This window comes from Myotis yumanensis, unplaced genomic scaffold (assembly GCF_028538775.1).
Source record: "Myotis yumanensis isolate MYYU_CA2020_CCGP unplaced genomic scaffold, mMyoYum1.0.hap1 SCAF_3, whole genome shotgun sequence".
NCBI classification, from domain to species: domain Eukaryota; kingdom Metazoa; phylum Chordata; class Mammalia; order Chiroptera; family Vespertilionidae; genus Myotis; species Myotis yumanensis.
In genome coordinates, this window is record NW_027223754.1 from 99,537,946 (window position 1) to 99,561,485 (window position 23,540).

A 23,540-nucleotide genomic window follows, 5' to 3' on the forward strand; every position below is an offset into this window, starting at 1 on the left:
GGAAAAGAAAAGACCTTTTTTCCTGACTCTTTATGACAGTGGTTCTCAACCTTCTGGCCCTTTAAGTACAGTTCCTCATGTTGTGACCCAACCATAAAATTATTTTTGTTGCTACTTCATAACTGTAATGTTGCTACTGTTATGAATCGTAATATAAATATCTGATATGCAGGATGGTCTTAGGCGACCCCTGTGAAAGGGTCGTTCGACTTCCAAAGGGGTCATGACCCACAGGTTGAGAACCGCTGCTTTATGAGCTCATTAACTTTCAGCAATTTCTCACCAGCTAGCTAACATCTAAAATTGCCAAGTGATTCCAAAACTGTATAATAACAGAATTAATTGTGGCAGAAGGAAGGCATTCCCTTTTTGTAGAGTTAAATTTTGTAGAGGTAAGTTTGCATATTTAGGCAGAAAAATATGTGTATATCAAAGTTTCTAATAAAACTGTGTGTTTCAAACTAATGTTTCAAAATTAGGAATAAAATCATTGTAAAATAGCATTAAAATAGGGATTTCAACTTATCTTTAAACATGAACATGACTTTGTAAGAAATGTATTTAATATTAAAATTTATATTGTATAGGTAATGGAGTGAAGAGAAAGTTAAGCATTTAAGAAAAAAATTTTTCACTTACGTTTATGTTTTATTAGAGGTTGTATTTTGCCATTTCTAGGAGCAGAAGATCAAATATAGATAAAATATAGGAGTGTAAAGACCATACCCTGCTTATTTATATAGAATATCTCAAAGTAAGAAAAAAAGAGAGCTAAGTTTGTACGGACTCTCATTTTCCTTTCTTGACTAATTTCAGGCCTTGGAAAGTGAATTTGTTTCTTGCCAACTCCATCAGTGGATTGATCTTATATTTGGCTACAAACAGCGAGGACCAGAAGCAGTTCGTGCTCTGAATGTTTTTCACTACTTGACGTACGAAGGCTCTATGAACCTGGATAGCATCACTGACCCTGAGCTCAGGGAGGTAGGTGTTCAGTGCCATAATTAAAAAAAAAAAATCTGTCATCCCTCAATCACACTTGTGACTTTGCAGCTCTTTCTGTATAAGTTTCCTTTCAACATAAATTTTCACAAAATATAAGTTTCAATCCTTGACAAATGTGGAAAAATGAATGTTATATATCAAAACCAAGTAATGAGATCTGCATGTTGTTCCTATATAAATTGCAGACATATATAATGAACTCAAATACACTTATTTCATTTTATTTCAGCATCTTCATTAAAATGCTTAATGACTTATGTGTGTAATTAATGAAACCTAGTTGAATATTTAAATACTAGGAGCCCAGTGCACAAATTCATGCACCTTGAAAGGAACTGTGGGCTGTGAGGCTGCGGTGGGCACAGGAGCAGGTCTCAGCCCATCCTCCATGCCCTAGGTCCCCTCTCTGCCTGCATCCTTGTTCCCGCCGCCGCCACTCCCACACACTGATGGCGCTGGTCCTGCTTGCACCCACTGATGGCGTGGAGCAACTGGGGCCAGCGCCAGCAGTGGGTGCGAGCAGGGCCAGCACCGTCAGCGGGTACGAGTGGTAGCTGGTGCCCTGATCACCCCTCAGGAGCAGAGGGAGGTGGAGAAGCCTTGAGGGGTGATCGGGGCCAGCAGCCACTACTCATACCCACTGACAGTGCTGTGATTGGGGGTGCAAGTGGTGGCTCTGGTGCTGGCAGTGGGTGTGAGTGGGGCTGGCGCCAGCAGCAGGTGTGAGCACTCGGGGCGGGGGGGACCGCGGCGCATGGAAGCAAAGAAGTTTCAGTAACCACCAGAGACTTGCCCTGATGACAGTGACCGACACCCTGCCTTGCTCTGGCACCCACACTCACCTGCTCCACCATCCCGCCATGGCCAATGCCTGCCACGCTCCGCACACTCCCCCTGGTGGTCAGTGCACATCATAGTGACCGGTTGTTTGGTTGTTCGGTTGTTCTGCCGTTCAGTCTATTTGCATATTAGGGTTGTATATATATAGATAGATAATAGTTCACATAAAAATAATCTGCCAGTGTGTTTTTTAATAAAAGCAAAGTGACAACTTTCTAGATAGAATACTCAAAAAATACATCAATGAAATAGATGAGACTATAGTATTTTATTCCCATATGTTCTCACCCTAAAATTTTATAGTGAACAGTTGGGAATAATATACTATAGCAGCAATTATCAACCTTTTTCATTTCATGGCACACATGAACCAATTACTAAAATTCTGCAGCATATAAAAAATATAATTTTTGCTGATCTGACCAAAAATTGGTATAATTTTGATTCATTGACACTGGTTATTGTTGTGTTGGCTGTTGTCATTTTTTTATTTGACAATCCAAGGGAAAAGAGGTCAGTGCCCCTGACTAAATAGGTATTGCATGTGTAAAAAATTCTTGTGGCACACAGGTTGAAAATTGCTGTGTTATAGTATTTGTATACGTACTTTTAGTGAAAATATTCAGATAACATATGTAAATCACTTCCACATTGCATAACATGATTTAAGATAGGTGAAAAGAATGAACATGCAACAGCTGCTACATAAGTGTCACTGCAAGGAAGCTCTATTCCAGTCTTCCTTCTACCATCTGCTTTATGCAAAACAAGCAATCATTTCTACATTTCCATTCAGTGAAATGCTTTTTAATTTTTAATTTTAGAGGTGGAAAACTTGTAGATTTGGAAAAGTAACCCTATAAGAAGAACTTGCATCCATAAAGTTATTTCTTACATACTTCTATAAAAACAAAATGACTTTATTTGTATGGCTTCAAGCCAAGAAGAGGATAGAGAAGGGATATGCCTCATGATCATTGATCATTGGACCCTTATGGCTAATATTCAGAAAACACATTACAAGCATGGTAATAAGTGCAATATTATAGCATATTGTGTACACAAAGAAGTAGAATTATTGCCTGAAGCTAGGAGTAAAAGATTGAGACAGATAATAAATGAATGAGAGAGAAGTCAGATATAATGAAATTAGTTGGTGAAATAGGGATATTCTCTACAAAACATTACACTCACCTAATTTAGTATCTCCTCAGTTGTCTTCAAACTATAATAAGATTATTTTGTAGGAGATAATTCTGACTGAGCTTAATTATTCTCTTAAAAATATACCTTTGCTTAACACACTCAGTTCTATAAACTCCTTACAAACTACATTCTCCTTTTAAAATCAATACCTTCTTACCTAATAATAGACAAACATGTAAATTGACTGTCTCTCCGCTACACTCACCAGCCAATCAGGCGAGTATGCAAATTAACACAACAAATATGATGGTTAATTTGCATACGTAGGTGCAAAGCAGCGGAGCAAAGACTGAAGGCTCTGGCCAGAGCAGCGAAGGCCTGGGTCCCAGGTGCCGGAGGAAAACTGGTGCTGCCAGCCAGGGGAAGGGAAGGCCTATTGCATGAATCTCTTCATGCAATGAGCCTCTAGTAGAATTATAAAAAAAAGAAAATTATTGAAATAGTGTCTTATTTTATTCCAAGACCAACTTCAAATTACTTTTTTTACTTTTAAATATTGTAGACATTTTTGCTCCTGAATATTTTATTATATACTTTATCCATTATAAAGTTCTGTTCTTATAAAGAAAGTTGCAAAGTAATCCTCTTGGACAAATACAAATATTTTAAGCTTATTGCATGTAATGAAAGTGCAAGGCACATTAAAATTGACAAAAAAATAGAAGATTTTTTTATATTTAAGTGAGAGAGGAAATTGATTAATGAGAGAATAAAGAGAAAATGGATTCAGAATTGAGACTTTCTTTACATGGATGTAGTGTTTATTATTTGAATCCTTAAAAAAATTCCTGCTTCTGCAAAATACCACACCATTGCTTTGGACAGTGAAAGAAACAACATATAGGTCTTAATTGTCAAACTGTAGAACTTCCTACTGAGTCATTAGATGAAAATGTATAATGTAAAATTTTTCTTTTGGGGGAAATGGTTCAACCACAGGGTTTTTCTTATAGATGACCAGAACAATATGTAGCATACTGTGGCCTCAAAGTGATGCAGACTTTTTGAGTGCTAAGGTACTTTATTTCAGGACTCTCTCCTCTAGCAAATCACTGCTGAATACTGAGGTTCCATTAGAGAAACCCTGAGAATCATTTTGTGATATGTGTCCTCCTTCCCTAGGCTCCATACTTGCCTCCCAGACCCAATAACCCTTATTTTCAGAATACTAGGTGAGGAAGCATATACCTGGAACACAAGTTACTTCCTTCTCCAGCCAGCATAGGCCCAAGCACACACCAGCGGAGATGTTTGCCCTGACCCTAGGACCTGTGTCAACTCAGCAGATTAAATGTGTCAACAGATTAAATTATTTTATCGGATATGAGTTAATTTTCTCTCTCCCCCACTCCCTACCCTTATCTCCTCTACCACTAACCTAACATATTCCCTCAACAAAAGTTCTGCACTAACATTTAAGAACCAGCAACAGAGGATAAATTAGCTGAATTCTTGAGCTATTTAATGTGGCCAAGTAATTAATCTCACTCCACCTCAGTTGCTCTCTTTATAAAGGAGGGATAATACAGAGAATACGTTTCACAACATAAAAGCACTTAGCATCTCCTGTCAGAAGAAAGAACTGTAGAGAAGCAGAATGAAGCATAGCATACTCACTGTTTGGTGGTCATCTGTGCCCCTTTACATACACAGTCCTCTTGTGAGGAAGCCTCTGGGAAGTACAACACCTCTTTCAAAATATCAGTGTTGACTTCCTGGAGGTCTGCACTGTGGTGTTATGACTTGAGAGAGTTGATACCTACCTAAGTTCTTAGAAAAAAAGCAGTGTTCAAAATGTTAACCCTTGTATTAAGCTAAGTGCATTACCTTTATTTGATAATATTTATCTTAGTATTTTTAAAATGCTAAGATGACTACTTTTCACATAAATAAAACCAAAGGAAGCTCATTACAATTAACCTCCACCGAACTCCAACTAGCCTAAGGAAGATGTTTCTTTTAATTCCTTAAATTAAACACTGGTTTAAAAGAGAAATATCAGCCCTAACCGGTTTGGCTCAGTGGATAGAGCGTCGGCCTGCGGACTGAAGGGTCCCAGGTTTGATTCCAGTCAAGGGCATGTACCTGGGTTGCGGGCACATCCCCAGTAGGAGGTGTGCAAGAGGCAGCTGATCGATGTTTCTAACTCTCTATCCCTCTCCCTTCCTCTCTGTAAAAAATCAATAAAATATATTTTAAAAAAAAAAGAGAAATATCTGATATATGAATGTCCCTTTTGTAAAAAAAGAAATCCCACATTTTGAGCTTTGAAGTTAGAGCTAAAATTTGATAAATAGCTTAAGGTTATTGATTCTTTCTTGACAGGTGAAATCATGAAGCAGCACTAATCACAGCAATTATGGTATTAAGATGTCAAGAAATTAGAGGTCAGAGTAACATAATTTTCTTCTCTATGTCATATTTAAAATTGACATTCTTTGACAGCTTCAGATCTCTGGTTGAGAAAAATAGGATGGCTTAACATATTTTATACTTGTAAAGCAGTAATTGATAATAATCTCTTTCATGATAGCCTCTGGACAGAAACATGACAGAACAGTTCTGGTGCAAAGCTCTTCTTAATACGTAAACACTACAGCTGTTGGATATTAGAAATTATTTTAATTGTCAAGCCTTGGCTTACATCATAAATTAGATGCTTTTTTTTCATAGATGAGCTCAACTGGCTAAGTACATATTTTAAATATTATAATGAATATTTTTCTTATCCATTTTTACTTATTAGTAAAAAAATTATGTGATTTTATTTATATTTTTACCTACCAAATGATGGCTGAAAAACTCCATCTTATGGTCTGCTTAGGTTAGTAATTATCTGGTCCCACAGTTTTCTACCTCCTTGCTACTCAAATGTGGTCCAGAAACCACCAATATCAGCATCACCTGGGAACTTGTTTGAACTTCAGACTCTCAGGCCTCCCCAACCTACTGAATTAGAACATGCATTTAAGGAGATCCTAGCTGACTTGTTTGAAATAGTAAAGCTAAAGAAGTATTGCTCTACTAAAAGTGTGTTAGAATGGCCTAGTAAACTTTATTTCCCTACAAAAGTAGAGAGAATGGTGTATTGAATCCCCATGTACCTATCACCCTATTTAAAAAATAAATCTTATTTCATCTATACCCCTACTCTTACCCCTCAACTATTTTCAAATGCCATATCCATCTCATCACATCTAATACACTGTCCCCTTCCCTATCCCATGGACATCTTGGAATATCTAGGGAAAAGGATCAAGCAGGTTTATTTTGCGGGAAATAAAATCTCCCCAGGCATTTCATATACATTCCCAGTAAAAAAACAAAACAAAAAACATTAACCTAGCCTAAAGCTCTTATTAAATGATTTTTCCAACACTCAGCTATGCAGCCAGAGAGCACATTTAAGTGAGTTCTGATTCTCAAGTCAAGTTTTCTTTAGTCCCATTATTTTCTAGGAATATAAAAATAACAGAATATTTACTAATGCTTATTTGTTTCCAGGATGATATTCTTCTTACTTCCAAAGTGATTCTTAAAAATTTAAGGGGTACCTAATGTGTATTTTCATTTTATTAAGCTGTATTAAATTATTATTAATATCTTAGTTACTATTATTAATGTAAACTTGTTGGTCTTAGTATTTTTCCATATAAAACAAAACAGTGCAGAAAAAAATTAAGCCATGAAATAAATTATCAAGGATATAACAAGATATGTCAAATTTGTTGTTAAAATGTTTCATGACGGAGATTTATTTATTTAAAGGTAAAAATACCATAATGAAAAATAACTGACTCCTACCTCTAGATTTAATTGTTTATGGGTTTTAATTGTTGACACTATTACAGATGTCCCCCATTTTCTTCCCCACTTTGCCCACTTCCATCCAGTATCCCTGCATCTGGCCTTTATCACACTGTTGTCTGTGCCCATAGGATATGCATATGTGTTCTTTGGCTAATCTCTTCACCTTCTTTCATCTAGTCCGCCCCTCTCTCCTCTCCTCTGACATCTGTCAGTCTGTTCCATACATCTATGCCTCTGGATCTATTTTGTTAGTTTATTTTGTCCATTAGATCCCACATATAAGTGAGATCATGTGGTACAGTGGGGCCTTGACTTACGAGTATCCCGACTAACGAGTTTTTCGAGATACGAGCCATCTCTTGGCCAATTTTTTGCTTTGAGTTGCGAGCTAAAATTCGGGTTACGAGCCAGCTTCAGATACCCCACCGCTAGTTGGCGCAGCGAACATCACAGTGAACGCAACATCAGCCCAGCATCACGTGTCTCACTCGTTCACTTTATGATTTGACATACGAGTAATTTGAGTTACGAGCTCCGTCATGGAACGAATTAAACTCATAAGTCAAGGCCCCACTGTATTTGTCTTTCTCTGACTGGCTTATTTCACTTAGCATAATAATCTTCAGATTTGCCTTGCTGGTGTGGCTCAGTGGTTGAGCATCAACCCATGCACCAAGAGGACATTGGTTTGATTCCTGGTCAGGGCACATGCCCAGGTTGTGGGCTTGATCCCCAGTAGGGGGCATGCAGGAGGCAGCTGATGGATGATGTTTCTCTCTCATTGATGTTTCTATCTCTCTATCCTTTTCCCTTCCTCTACCTCTAAAAATCAATGAAAACATATTAAATAATAATAAAAAAAATAGGGAACTCATACATTTTAACAAAAGAAAGATAAACAATCCAGTAAAAAATGGGCAAAACACCTAAATAGACACTTTTCTAAAGTGGACATACAGAAGGCCAAAAGGCATATGAAAAAATGCTCAAAGTCATTAATCATCCGAGAGATGAAAATCAAAACAACAATGAGGTATCATCTCACACCTGTCAGAATGGCTATCATCAACAAATCGATAAATGACAAGGGGTGGCAAGGATGTGGAGAAAAAGGAACCTTTGTGCACTGCTGGTGGGAATGCAGACTGGTGCAGCCACTGTGGAAAACAATATGGAGTTTCCTCAAAAAATTAAAAATGGAACTCCCATTTGACCCAGTGATCCCACTTCTAGAAATATATCCCAAGAAATCAGAAACACCAATCAGAAAGGATATATGCCCCCCTAGGTTCATAGCAGCACAATTTACCATAGCTAAGATTTGGAAACAGCCTAAGTGCCCATCAGCAGATGAGTGGATTAGAAAACTGTGGTACATCTACACAATGGAATACTATGCTGCTGTAAAAAAAGAAGGAACTCTTACCATTTGCAACAGCATGTATGGTAATGGAGAGCATTATGCTAAGCGAAATAAATCAGTCAGAGAAAGATAAATATCACATGATCTCACTCATTTGTGAAATATAATGAACATAAACTGATGAACAAAAACAGATCCAGAGACAGAGAAACATGGAACAGACCATCAAACCTCAGAGGAAAGGCGGGGGTGGGGGGTGGGGAGTGGTAAGAGATCAACCAAAGGACTTGTATGCATGCATATAAGCATAACCAATGGACACAGACACTAGGGGGGTTAGGGCATGTGATGGGGGTTGGGGTGGCCAGGGAGAGGTCAATGGAGGAAAAAGGAGACATATGTAATACTTTAAACAAAGAATTAAAGAAAAATAATAATAATTTATATCTCTATATCAAAATATCTACAGTTGATAATGCCATACTGGAAAATTATTTACATGACTTCTTTTTGACAGTGAAGTATACACATATAAGCCTATCATAAAAAGCTAATTTGCTCTCAAACTTTTAGAACAGATATGCAATCTATTTATAAATACATACACATTTATGCTGGAAATATTGAAACATTAAGTACATTTAATATTACCAGTAGTCATAAAAATGTGGTGTTTTTAGTCTAATTTTCTGTTACTAATATTTCTTGGTCTTCTTAGATTATGTATTTTTTTGATTTTCAATTTCTTTTACCTGTCAGGAATAATTATGCATACCTGTGGATGTGCTATAGTGAAAATATGCCCATGGTTCACTTCAGTTTTCACTTTATTTTCTTGCTGAAATATTCCTTGCTACTACAGAGAACTGACGTGATAGGTCTGTCAGGAACAAACCTGGGGAAAGATGTGTCTTTAACTAAAACAGCTCTAATGCTTGCTTTCCTAGAAGGTGAATTAATAAAATTTATAAGGAAGAAAAATAACCCACTTCTCTTCCCGATGATTCAGCGGTTCTCAACCTGTGGGTCGCGAACAATGAAAATATATCCTGCATATCAGATATTTACATTACGATTCATAATAGAAGCAAAATTACAGTTATGAAGTAGCAATGAAAATAATTTTATGGTTGGGGGTCACCACAACATGAGGAACTGTATTAAAGGGTCGCGGCATTAGGAAGGTTGAGAACCACTGAGAGGGTTTTCATAGTGACAACACTGATGGCCTTTACAAGCATTGGTTATGCATTCTATGAATTTGTTATCCTTTGTTTTTTTTCTTTCCCTACTTCTGACTTCTTTATTTGATATGACAAGGGATATCAACACCACCCTTTGGGATCACTTGAGGGGGTTGTAACACAATGTTGTCCATTTACAAGTGTCATGATGCCTAACTGTCTTCATAAGAGGGATCTTCAGGTATCTTCTGGCTAAGTATTCTGAGACATGATTAAGAAATGATCAACAGAACATCTGATAAACGTTTCTTAAAACTATCTTAATTGTCTCCTTATAATTACGAGTTTTACTAATCTAAAATAATTAATAAATTAAAAAAACAAATAAAAATATAATCCCTGAATTTTTTAATTGGTATTGTTGAGAGTATTAAGATGTTCCACCATTTCCCCCATTGCCCCCTCCACCAGGTTCCTGCCCTGCCCCCAGCCTTTACCATCCTATTGTCTGTGTTCATAGGTAATGCATATATGCATATTAATTAGTATCTCTGGTTAATATCTTCCCACTCCAAGCTCCTCTCCATCCCCCTTCCCTATGAGATTCATCAGTCTGTTCCACATTTCCATGCCTCTGGTTTTATTTTATTCATCAGTTTATTTTGTTCATTAGATTCCTTGCTCATTTGTTTTGATTTTTAGATTCAATTGTTGATAGATATGTATTTGTTGCCATTTTATTGTTCATGTTTTGTATCCCTCCTCCTCATTCTTATTCTTATTCATTTCTTCTTCTCCTCCTTCTCCTTCTCCTTCTTCTTTTCCTTCTTCTCCTTCTTCTCCTTCTTCTCCTTCTTCTCCTTCTTCTCCTTCTTCTCCTTCTTCTCCTTCTTCTCCTTCTTCTCCTTCTTCTTCTTCTTCTTCTTCTTCTTCTTCTTCTTCTTCTTCTTCTTCTTCTTCTTCTTTCTTCTCCTTCTCCTTCTCCTTCTCCTTCTTCTACTTCTTTTTCTTCTTCTCCTTCTTCTCCTTCTTTTTCTTCTTCTTCTTCTTCTTCTTCTTCTTCTTCTTCTTCTTCTTTCTTCTTTCTTCTTTCTTCTTTCTTCTTTCTTCTTTCTTCTTTCTTCTTTCTTCTTCTTCTCCTTCTCCTTCTCCTTCTCCTTCTCCTTCTCCTTCTCCTTCTCCTTCTCCTTCTTCTTTTTCTTCTCCTCAAACAATACCTTTCAACATTTTCATGTAATACTGTCTTGGTGGTGATGAACTCCTTTAGCTTTTTCTTGTCTGTGAAGCTCTTTATCTGACCTTCAATTCTAAATGATAGCTTTGCTGGGTAGAATAATCTTGGTTGTAGGTCCTTGCTGTTCATCACTTTGCATATTTTTTGCCACTGCCTTCTGGTTAAGATGGGTAAATTTTGTTATGTATGTTTACCACAATTTAAACATTTTTTAAAGGATAACAAAGAGAGTTTAATAATGGTCTTATTCACAGAGATATGGGCAGGATAAAGTGGATGAACAAAAGAAGCTGAATCACCCAGGGATATTCATCCCTAGTCCTGAGTTTACAAGGGAGGAGAGGGAGCCATTACCAGAAACTGGAAAGAGAAGTAGCCTTGAGAAAGTGGTCACTCAACAGGAATTGTGACCTCAGGTAGAGAAATGCATCCCAGCTGCTGCCAAATTGTCAGCAGGGACCATATAATAATACCTCACCTTCCTATCTCCTGTCCTGAGCTTTCATTGGCTGAATGCAGTGGGAAGCCAGAGGGCAAGAAGCACCAGGGATGCAGTGCCTGGAGGCTAGTTTTCTAGAAGCAAGGAAATGGTCCAGCTAACCTCTATGTTTCCCCTGAGTAAGTCACTACTCTAGGATGAGCAGACTTATTTAAAGCATCCAGAGTAGGACAGCCACTACCTATTAAATTAAAATACATGCACTTTTGCCTTGGCTGGTTGTTCAGTGGTTAGAGCATCAGCCCACAAGCCAAAGGGTCATGGGTTCAATTCCTAGTCAAGGGCATGTACCTGGATTGCAGGTTCACTCCCTACCCCCCACCCCCATCCCTGTTGGAGCCTATATGGGAGGCAACCAGTCGATGTATCTTACATCTCACATGGATCTCTCTCTCTCTCTCTCTCTCTCTCTCTCTCTCTTTCCTCCCTCCTTCCCTCCCTTCCCACTCTCCCTCCCTCCCTTCCACTCTCTCTGAAAAACCAATGGAAAAAATATCCTCAGGTGAGGATTAACAAAAAAGAAAAAAAATACATGCACTTTTCCTACCTAAGCTATACAGTAAGTCCTCAGTTAACATCTCCAGTAGATTCTGCTACTTTAAATGAAGCACTTTCTACTGTAGGCTAATTGATATAAATGAAAGTTAAGTTCCTACAGCATCTTATCAATATTATAAAGTAACAACATTTAATGAAACAATATTATTCAAAGACCTGCTGAAAAATTGAGTGACCTTGCCACCAATGGCATTGACCTAATTTGAAGAAAAATGTTCTGGATAGAGCATTTTATATCCAATGGGTAGGAATGCTTGTTTTTTCACATTTATTATTTGTTAAGTCAATTATGTAATATCATCATTACAAATCATCATTGCAAAGAGGAAATAGAAAGTAGCAGGTTGATTAAGTCTCCTCTTCATTTTTTTAGGTTTATACTGGGGCAGGTAAATGAACAAATCAGACTCTACTCCTTCATATTTTCTAGCACAGTCTGATAGTTAAAGCAAATGTGGTTCTTTTTAATTGACTTACCAAATATTTGCTTAAATATTCTAATAACTTTGCTGGTATAGTGTAGACTTAGGCTTAATGCAGCTGATTATTTAAAACAAAGGAAACATGTTTGTTTTATTTTGTAGTTTCTATGAAAAATTAAAAGCAATTGGATATAAAATAGCATTTTAATTTTTTTATATAGTTTAATGTCTATAAAGCAAGAACTAACAAACTGAAGATATTATTAGTTTGATTTATTTTGGTCCTGTTTTTCCAGCACTAAAAAGTAATGCTTTATATGATCTTGTTTTATTACAACAATACACCAGAAGCAAAGCTTAAGAGTTAAAATATAGTCTGCCATTAAGTAATCTTTTCTTTAATCTTGCAGACTTCTCAAAACCCCATTGTTTTTGTTTTTGTTTTTCTATTTGGTATAGAATTGGTAGATTTGGAGATAGGACAGAAAGATGATATAAATCACATATATTTTTAGTTTTATGTCAAAGTTTTATGGGGCTTTTTTTGGTACAAAGAATAGTATCTACTTTAAAGCAGTAACATAAAATCATTTTGTCTTAATAAAATTTTTATTTTATTTTTTCCATCACCATTTATCCCCTCTATGCCCTCTTCCACCTCCATCCACCCTTTTACACCCTGCAATCACCACACTGCTGTCCATGCCTATGAGTTCTCTCTCTTTTTTTCTGTTTTGCTCAATCCCTCCACCACCCCCAACCCCCGCCCCCATCAGAGCTGTCTGCCTACTCTCTGTCTATGAGTCTGAGTAAGAACTGTACAGTGAGATAACATAACATAATACTGAGGAAATTTTTTGAAATTCCTTTTCTGTGCTCCCAAGCAATCACTTTTACTAATTTTTTCTTGAATTTTCTGAAAATCTGTATATATAAAAGCCTAAACACCCAAATGACCGAATAACCAGTCGACCAGTCACAATGATGCACACTGACCACCAGGGGGGCAGACACTCAATACAGAAGCTGGCCCCTGGTGGTCAGTGCTCTCCCACAGTGGGAGCATCATTCAGCTGACTGATGGGCGCCTGACACCAGGCTCACAGCTGGCAAGCACAGCTGCGGTGGCGTGAGCCTCTCCCACCTCCGTGGCAGGGCTACTAAGCGGCAGGCATAGAGAGGACAGGATGAGTGGGAGCAGTGCGGTGCATGGGCCAGGCTCCTCCCTGGCCACCTGCCACTTCGCACACTACTACATCCCTCAGGGGATGTCGGACTGCCAGTTTTGCCCCGATCCCTGAGGCCGAAAATTGCAGTCCAACATCCTGCGATGGGTCCTAGATTGCAAGAGGACGCAGGCCAGTCTGAGGGACCCCACCAGTGCACGAATTCATGCACCGGGCTTCTAGTTGTTAATCATTGACTAGCAATGTGGACATAGTCTGATATTTTGTATTGTGAGTAGCATAATCTGAAGTACTTCATAAAATGCTGACCTTTCTGGAAAACAATTTAAAAAATTTCACACACCAAGAAAAATAGATAAAACTGGTCACTGACAGCCACCTTGTTAGCTTCCTCACACTGTCTCTCTCATGGCACTTAGACCTGATGGCACTTCATCTGAAAGATAATACTAAATCACATCTATAAAAAAGATTTAAAGTTGTAAAGTTTCTACAGGAGAAAAATGTATGTGGTTAAATTTAGCTGCATTGTGGAAAAGAGAAGATTAACCAAAGTTTTTATCTACTAGTAAATACAATGAGAGGGGAAATGCACACTCATTCACTTAAAAAGTAATTTTTTTTCTTTAAGAAATTTTTGAATGTATTTGAAGATTGTTCTGAACTTTGACTTACTGTCACTGCATTTATTGTTACCTTGGCTGTGAGGTCTTTCATATTAATAGGCACACATATAATATTTATACCCCACCGCATATTTTCTTCCTCTTCTGAAGATTTAATCCCAGCTATGTATTCTTTATTCATAAAGGAGACAGGATTTTCTTGGGAGGGAAGTCAAGAAGGAAAAAAAAGCAATTAAACAAGACATGGAGCAGGTAAAGGAATAAGGCACGTGTCACAGCTATGTGCAGCACATATGGCTCCTCATGCAAATAAAAAAGACACCCTCTTTAGGGGGATGAATTACAAAAGGTGCTACTTTTTCTGGCAATTGAGGTAGATTTTATCCCTCATTTGTCCCCTAACTAGACAGTGTTGTACAGGGCATAGATGACGCAGCCATACACAGTGGAAGATGACTAGAGAGAGCTTGTAAAAAATAAGTGAGAAAACAGAGCTGGATAAAAGTCCTATGTCATACATTTGTATGAAATCTGAAAATTACACTGTTTGAATTCACTTAATTTGTTCCCCTATGCATAACTTAGTTCACATTTTTCTTTGCTTTTCTGCCTACTTAATTATCACTAAGAAGTCATTTGAAGGTGTTTTAATATATTTGGAAATTATTAATGAAAAAATTCTACATTGCAAAAAATATTTGATATTTAATGCTGTGGACTAGCTAATTCCTACTCAACCTTCAGACCTCAGTTTATGCCCTTTTTCTGAAAGTCTTTTTTCTAATAGCCTTACTGTCCCTACCTCCTACTTTTACCCTGAGTCTGATATACATTCACTCCCCTCGGCTCTCTGGCACTCTGAGCTGGCCTCCACCGTGGTCCTTCTACCTGCCACACGCCCTGATTTGCTAACTCATCTTATGACCTTAAAGGTTGAAACCTTCCTGAAGTAGTCTGGTATACGATTTTGTATCCATTGGCATAGAGTAACAACTTAACAAATCTTTGTCAATTGCTTTTGCAGTACTGAATTGTAAAAAGTAAAGAACTCTGAAATTTTCTCTACTATTGTGCTTTCCTTCTTCTAGGCAACCTTTCAGATTTTGTACAAATATCCCACCATTGCCCCACTTCTAAATTTAGCAAATACTTTTGGACTCTGTAGAACTAAATCATAGTCCTGATCTGCAGTGATTCAGACCAAACAGTCATGTGAAGAATTGTATTGAACTCTACAATAAAGAGGGGTGCTGTGAGAATATGAAGGACATTCATTATGATTTACAGCAGTGGTTCTCAACCTTCCTAATGCCGTGACCCTTTAATACAGTTCCTCATGTTGTGGTGACTCCCAACCATAAAATTATTTTCATTGCTACTTCATAACTGTAATTTTGCTACTGTCATGAATCGTAATGTAAATATCTGATATGAAGGATGTATTTTCATTGTTACAAATTGAACATAATTAAAGCATAGTGATTAATCATGAAAGGGTCATTTGATTCCCAAAGGGGTCACGACCCACACGGTGAGAACCACTGATTTAGAGAGTCTGGGAAGGAGATAGAACCCTGCCTAAGATCCTCCTGAAGGGAGGCGTCTTCTCCTCCATCAGGGAATAGTTAGAATAACTGCTCCAGGGCTATGCTCCATTGATTGCACATCCTTGTGCACTCTTCCTTCTTGACAATAAAGAAGACATTGATGGCATTTTAAAAGTGGGGGAACATAGAAAACACATGAGGGGGGAGCAGTGAAGAAAGCAAGTAGGTGCTCATTTCCCATACATACATTTTGGTAATGACAAGAAACAGAACTTAGGAGAAACAGCATGCTCTTTCAAGATTGGAAAGACTTGTATTTTTTTAATTCTCACCTAAGGTTATGTTTTTATTTATTTTAGTGAAAGAGGAAGAGGGAGAGAGAGAGAGCGAGAGAGAGAGATGGTTTGCCCCAACCAGGTATCCAGGCAGCAACCTGGGTATGTGCTCTGACCAGGAATTGAACTCGCAACTTTTTGGTGGATAGGACAATGCTCCAGCCAACTGAACCACCTGTCCAGGGCAAGACTTATACATTTTTTAATTAGAGGATAACGAGTTATTAGAAGGCAGAATTACAAGATAGCTAAAAGGTAATTATTAGAATCAGAACCTTTAGATCACAAGGAAGAGGGATTCAGTTTAGTCTAACAAGGAATAAACATTCAATGTAGGAATAGATTGCTTAATAAAAAGGTGAGATTGATCACAACTTAAAATTTATCCTGATGCCATTTGAGATCATTTAAGACATATATGTATGTGTCTTCTACCTCAGTCCAAAAAGGATCAGACAGGACCCACTGAAGAGAGCTGTTTGGAAGATTTCTGGAAATTAAATCAGTTTCATAATATTTTCTAGTATAATTTTAATCCTTTCCTTTCAGAAAAACATTAATGTCAAGCAAAAGCATGTTTGTTGATTCCTTCCTTTTAGGAACATTTAAGTTGCTAAGAACCTGCTAAGTTCAAGGCACTGATCCAGAGATTTAAATGTTTAATTTTATCCCTGTCTCCCTAGTCCCACCCTGGTCCTCTTTCTGGAGGAATAAAAACACAAGCAATAGTATCTATTGTTAGAGAGACTTGAGCTCTTCATTATACATTGAGCTAAGTATTGGACATTTTCTAATCAGGACAGCTTAACAATAAAAGTACTCCTTTTTTTTAATAATTCTCAAGAGTTTGTTATTAATAATGTGAACCTAGCCAGAAATGATCACTTCCCCATTATATAATCATAAATCTTGCCTTGAGAAGATAAAATATGCTGTTATTGCTTGAGTACAATTAAGGTAAATAGTCACACTTTGCATATGTGTGGACACCATGCAAATAAATGTATACATTAAAATTGGGAAGCACTTAAAGAGATTTAATAATTTATCCTAATGCCTCTGCAAGTAAAAGAACCAAAGCCCCATTTATGCTAAAATCTGGCAGATAATGATGCAGTCATGGTTAATATTGCTAGTAAATTTGAAAATTCACACTTTTATTGAAAAATTTTTTTTGAATTGCAGCCTAAGAGGACAGGTTGTTAAATTTAAGTACTTTATAAATGAAAATTGTAGATAGTGATATGATTAGTGGCAATATTGTGTTGAGAGCCATCTACCAACTTACCTGCACTCAGCAATGATTTTCATATTTCACTTTTATGTGCAACAAAATGGCACATCATTTTAGGGTGGAAATTAGCATAGTAACAGAGTAATGATCATAGTAAATAATGTGGTTCTCCTTGTTGAATTAAATTACATATAATATTTTAGAAAATTACTTCCATTAGTCTAGCTTAATATATTGAAATATTTTGCCTGTAGAATTTACATATAGAAGCTATACTTAGTTCTCAAGATTATCTGTTTGACATACATACAATAAAAGTATACAGTCTAGATAATTTGGGGTCTGAAATTATTTTTATTCATTAGAAGTCTTAAAATCTCATTAATGTTTCCATCTACATAGGCCATAATAAAATATTGCATAGCTCAGGATGCTTAAATAATGGTTTCCTCTTTGGATTACTTTTCCTTAGAATTTCAGAAACTGTTTGAAAATAATAAATTTATACCTTAAAATAATATTCCAGGATTCATCTTAAAGCAGCATAGCATGCTAAAATATATTTTTGTAGTGAAGGTTTTGCTACATTTAATCATTATACAAAAGTCTTAGTGTTATTTCTACTGATTGCCTTCTCCGTTTATTAGAACATGTGATTTTCTGAATTATATTTTGTGTTGTCTGTGGATTTTATGTCTCATTTTTTTTATTCCCATAAAGATTGCAGAAGCTTATTTCATTAGAGACCTCCATACGTTCCTTCTTACAAAGGACTTTATTGAGGTATATGTGTTGTATTTAGTGTTAAGCAGGTTCTTGTGTTCTTTGGTCATTAGCTGCATGCATGTTCTCACTGGTTAACATTTTCACAATTAACCCCAGCTTCTAAGTCAGAATAGTGACTTGGTTAGCAGAAGCACATTTGCAAGGAAATGAAAGCTTGTCTATAAAATACTAACACTTGGATGACTCTGCACCCTGAGAGAAGAGCACCCGGTGAATTTTCTGGATTTCTTTCATGGCTGACTTGGGATACACTTGCATTGTCAGAGTGTCTTGACCTCCCCCGTTGATGCCTATTGATTATGACAATTACTCCCCTTCCCCTGCAGGCCATGGAGGCACAGATACAGAACTTTGGACAGACACCATCTCAGTTACTAATTGAGCCACATCCACCTCGGAGCTCTGCCATGCACCTGGTAAGACATATCAGCTTGTTGAAATTTTCTTTCTTGTAGCTGGATATAGATAAAATAAAAGTTATTTTTAGCAATGTTTTTAAAGGATTCTCAATATATTGGTTAACTCTTTACCTAGATATTTACTGATACTCTAGAGAGAAACAGAGAAGAGAGTGCAGTTCTTACCTTTAAGTCCTGCTGAAGCTAGCTCAATTTGGGGTTCACAAAAATAGCCATCTTCTCTATCTGCCTCAACATAAACTCATTCATACACATACAGTCTATGTACAGCCACACCACAATTAGATTCGATTTATACATTAGTATGAAAAACATAAATACAACATATTGTCCAATTTAATCTTTTTGGGCAAGGTGAGATAAGGGCAGTAGTTCATTTTAAAAAAAGATATATAAAAGTAATTTATGGTCATGACAGAGAGGCAGTCGAGCAGAGGGGTTAAGAACAAGGGCTCCAGCCCTAACCGGTTTGGCTCAGTGGATAGAGCGTCAGCCTGCAGACTGAAGGGTCCCAGGTTCGATTCCGGTCAAGGGCATGTACCTTGGTTGCGGGCACATCCCCAGTGGGAGATGTGCAGGAGGCAGCTGATCGATGTTTCTCTCTCATCGATGTTTCTAACTCTCCTTTCCCTCTCCCTTCTTCTCTGTAAAAAATCAATAAAATATATTTAAAAAAAAAAAAAAGAACAAGGGCTCCAGAGCCAGAGTTGGGTCAAACACCATCTCTGCCACTAACTAGTCAGTGACTTAGGCAAGGTATATTTAACTTCTCTTTACATTTCATCATCCCTGAGAGTTTCATTACTCAATATGTATGCCACTTAGACCAGCACCTGGCATGCAATAAGTTCTCAATAAACATTAGCTGGTGTCATCAATCATCATTAGTTATTTAATTTAAGTTAAATTTTCCTTTTCCATTTGCAATGGAAAAATAATATTATTTTCATTTTAATGTGAATATTTTCATAGCAAAGCAGTCCTTTTTTAGTTTATTAGCAAATAGTAAACATTTCCTTCTTTATCTAATTTGAAGAAAATAAAAAATTTTCTGATAAACTTATTTAGATTTTTTAAAAACTGAGTTTTAGCCCTAACCGGTTTGGCTCAGTGGATAGAGCGTTGGCCTGGGGACTGAAGGGTCCAGGTTTGATTCCAGTCAATGGCATGTACCTTTGTTGCAGGCACATCCCCAGTGGGGAGTGTGCAGGAGGCAGCTGAATCGATGTTTCTCTCTTTCATCAATGTTTCTAACTCTCTATCCCTCACCCTTCCTCTCTGTAAAAAATCAATAAAATATATACAAAAAAACTGAGTTTTACTATTTTTTCTCTAGTAAAAAATGCTTGAAGATAAAAATGTATTTGCAAAAAATGTAACGAATTACAACTTATCAGTTTTTATAGACAATTATCAAGGCAGCAAATACCCTAATTTGGGAAAAAGAGCTCTGGAATATGTATAGACAGACACAAAGTTGTAAGTTGTTATGTGGTGATGGAAGTATTTTTACACCTTTCATTTATTCTGTCAGTTACTTAACAAATTTGTATTGAGCCCCTTCTGTGTGTCAGACATGATGGTAAGCATTGGCAATACAGAGGCAAATAAGTACATCCTCTATACCTTCAAAGAGTCAATAGACAAACTCCTAGTGAAACACACAAATAAAATGTTTGTTTGAAAGCATTTTTTTCTCTATAATGGCTCAACCAGTTTCAGCCCCTTGATGAGTTGCTAATGAACTCTTCTGATTGAATGGGTCCTTGTGTGTGACAGAGCAGAAAGGTCTGTACCAAGTGTGCTTTCCCATACAAACACCCAGTCAGAGTGTAGATATGGATTCTCAAGCCTTGAGATGAAGCATTTTTAATAAACTGTCCAAGATGATCTATCTGAACACCTTACTTTATGAAATGCTTTGGAAGAAGAGTTTATTCCTGAGTTAGTTTTCTTTGTTTAATAATAATAATAATAATAATTATCCTGGATTAATGCCTGGTTAGACTCCATTACTTTCCTAGGGGAAATTGTTAGCGACTAAATTGGCTTGGAACTATTTATAAAGAAAATTTAAGCTTTTTAAATTCATGTAACAGAGAATTTATATATATAGCAATTACAAAACATGGATGAGAGCTAAATAATGGTTATTCCCAGGATCCCTATTTTGTGTTTTTATATAGTAGTATTTATAGTGTTTTATAGTACTTAATAGTAGTACTTATAGTATCTACTGTCTCTCAAGTCATAAGCTCGATGTTTGAGAGACAAAGATTTAAAAATTAAAAACGGGTTAGCCTTCAGTAAGTTCACAGTACAGATTGGGGAAAGGAGGCACAGACCATAAGCAGTCAGTAGTGCCACAGTAGAAATGTGTATAAAGTTCTGTCAATGGAGTCTATTAAGTTCTCACTATATAGACAGTAGCCATGACCCCAGGTCAACCTGGCAAAAAGTAAAAATATCAATCTATGTACTTTATACTTCTTGTAAACAGTGTCAGTAACTGACTTGACTAATTTTCCCACAAACCGGATGTTTTAATTGCATTGAATATTTATGTTACATCATGTGCACATAACTATAAGCTAACTTCTTACATTGCAGTCTGGTGGTACTTAAATGGAGACTGGTTGTTAAGAATTGGGTGTCCTCCACCAATGACTACCAGAGTCCCTGCTCTCTTTTCTCTGTGCTGTCTTCACAGTACCAAAGTTAGCATTGTTTTGTTCTCTGTGTGCGCATGCTAACCTCATGCTCCCCAGAACTTTCACTAACTGTGTTATCCCTTCTGTTTTCTTTCACTCTCTTCCCTTTCTATTCAACAGTGTTTCCTTCCACAGAGTCCACTCATGTTTAAAGATCAGATGCAACAGGATGTGATCATGGTGCTGAAGTTTCCATCAAATTCTCCAGTAACCCATGTGGCAGCTAACACACTGCCCCACCTGACTATCCCTGCTGTGGTGACTGTGACCTGCAGCAGACTGTTTGCAGTGAATCGATGGCACAACACAGTAGGTAGGTGCACCTAAGAAAGTCGCTTGCTAAATGGTTCTTAAATACTGCAATTAAGGTAAGATATGTGTTTCTGCAGGCAAGCTACTCTGCCAAATTATCACCAAAATGCAGCAGAGTAAATAATTGTCAGACCTAATTGTATGACCCTTGTCTGTCTTATCTGCTGCTGTCATATTTTGACTACAGTCCCGGTGCACAAAATTCGTGCAGGTGGAGGTCCCCTCAGCCCAGCCTGCACCCTCTCCAATCCGGGACCCTTTGGGGGTGTCCGACTGCCGATTTAGGCCCAATTCCGGGGTGTCTGACTGCTGGCAGTCGGACATCCCTCTCACAAACCTGGACCACTGGCTCCTAATCCTTCATCTGCCTGCCTGCCTGGTCACCCCTAACTGCCCTCCCTGCTGGCCTGATTGCCCCCAACTGCCCCCGCCTGCCAGCCTGGTCTCCCCTCATGGCCCCCCTGCTGGTCTGGTCACCCCACGCAACCTGCTTGTTCAGTCGTTTGGTCATCCCTCACTAACCCCCCTGCCAGCCTGGTTGTAGGCAGCCATCTTGTGAGGGTGTGAGGGTTAATTTGCATATTACATAGGATGCTCACAGAATGCTTAGCTGATGATCAAGTATTCAAGACATCTTTGATAAATAGAAGCAGTTCTTCAAACCAGTCAGGTCCTTCCACCCTACTCTACCACTGCCCCCAGAAAAAACAGTTTTCCCATATTAAACAAAAGTGAGTTTGAATCCGCATTTTCTGAATAATGGTTTCAAATCCTCTTTCTTTTACCTCATTAATTTCTTTAGCAAATATTTGAATGGCCACTGTGTGTCAGATAGTCCTGAGCATTCAGCAATGAAGAAGATAAACACCATCTTTCTCCTTGTAAAGCTAAGAGTCTTTGACAAAAGACAAATCTAAGTTATTCAGTAATTTCACATGTGTTTTCTCCAAACTTATTCCTGAAAGTTCCAGCCAGTTCATCTTGAAGTGATATAATTCTGTCATAAAAACTAGACATATTGATACTTATTTAATCAGGACAGAAGTGGATGTGACCAAATTATTTAGTTGGCCCAGTTCAGCACTTACGATCTCCCTGGAATTTCCAGGATTCCCACTGTCTCCAGGACTGAATGGATGAGCCATGGTGAATTAACTGAAATCTTTCTATTCTATTGATTTCTGTATTTCTCTGAAAAATAGTCATTTATACCATAGCGTAGTCTCCTAAAAGCTTCTAAGTGTACCTATTTTACAGTTTTTGGTGATGTTATCAACATGAAGTGGAAATACTGCCATTCAATCAGAAATGTATAGCAAACATCTTCAAATACACAGGGTTGGGCAAAAGTAGGTTTACAGTTGTTCATATGGAAATAATCCTATATAATAAAAGTGAAACATGTAAATTGACTGTCCCTCTGCTACGCTCACCAGCCAATCAGGAGTGAGTATGCAAATTAACCTGGCAAAGATGGCAGGTTAATTTGCATACACAGGAGCCAGGTAGAGAGCAGAGTGGGAGAGCTGGCAGAGAGTAGAGCAGCTTGGGGAAATTGGCTCCCCAAGCTGCCTGACAGCAGAGAGGGAGAGCTGGCGGCTTGGAGGACTTGGCAGAGTAGGAGGCCATGGGACAGAGACAGAGCAGGAAGGGAAAACCAAGATTGTGGGGAACACTGGGAATTCTGGGAATAGTAGTTTTGGTGGCAGCCCCAGCACCGGAAGTGGAAGCCCAGAGCACGGGGAGCACCAGGAATGCTAGGAATCATAGTTTTGGTGGCAGACAGATCTCCTAGACATTAAAGCAAAGGGAGCCTGAAGCAAGTTACTGTTGTGGTGGGGGATGGAGGGAAAGCAAAGGTGAGAGACATAAGTAAAATCAGAGTGTCTAGGAAAAATTAAAGGGAAGATATCCTAAAACTTCCAGGAAATCTCCACCAGTGAAGCAAAGAAAAAAAACATGCCTCTATTATTCTGTGAGCAACAAACCAAACTGAGTTGGGGTCTCAGACAATTCACTCATATGATTGCAAAGACAGACAGAAACTCCCGGATTGGAGAGGGCTCCTCTGAGGGCTCCCAGATTGGAGAGGGTGCAGGTCTGGCTCAGGGACCCCCACACCCCCCAGTGCATGAATGTCATGCACCAGGCCTCTAGTACAATAATAAATAATAATACAAGAATAACCTCTGTGTCTCGCATACTCACAACTGTAAACCTACTTTTGCCCAGTCCTGTATATGAATATTTACAGGAGTCTTA

The 23,540-nt window shown here is 37.8% G+C and overlaps 1 protein-coding gene across 5 annotated transcripts in view; it reads left to right on the forward strand.

Moving 5' to 3' along the window:
- NBEA (neurobeachin) overlaps positions 1 to 23,540 on the forward strand; it is a 975,192-nt gene that overhangs the window by 919,358 nt on the left and 32,294 nt on the right. For 4 of the 5 annotated variants that reach the window (XM_070409180.1, XM_070409179.1, XM_070409181.1 and 1 more), the window contains 3 exons: positions 817 to 984; positions 18,163 to 18,252; positions 21,087 to 21,279. In XM_070409180.1, coding sequence (XP_070265281.1) covers positions 817 to 984; positions 18,163 to 18,252; positions 21,087 to 21,279 — 451 coding nt within the window. Of the gene's footprint in view, positions 1 to 816; positions 985 to 17,770; positions 17,834 to 18,162; positions 18,253 to 21,086; positions 21,280 to 23,540 lie in introns of all 5 variants that reach the window. The other variant, XM_070409183.1, reaches the window with a different exon arrangement.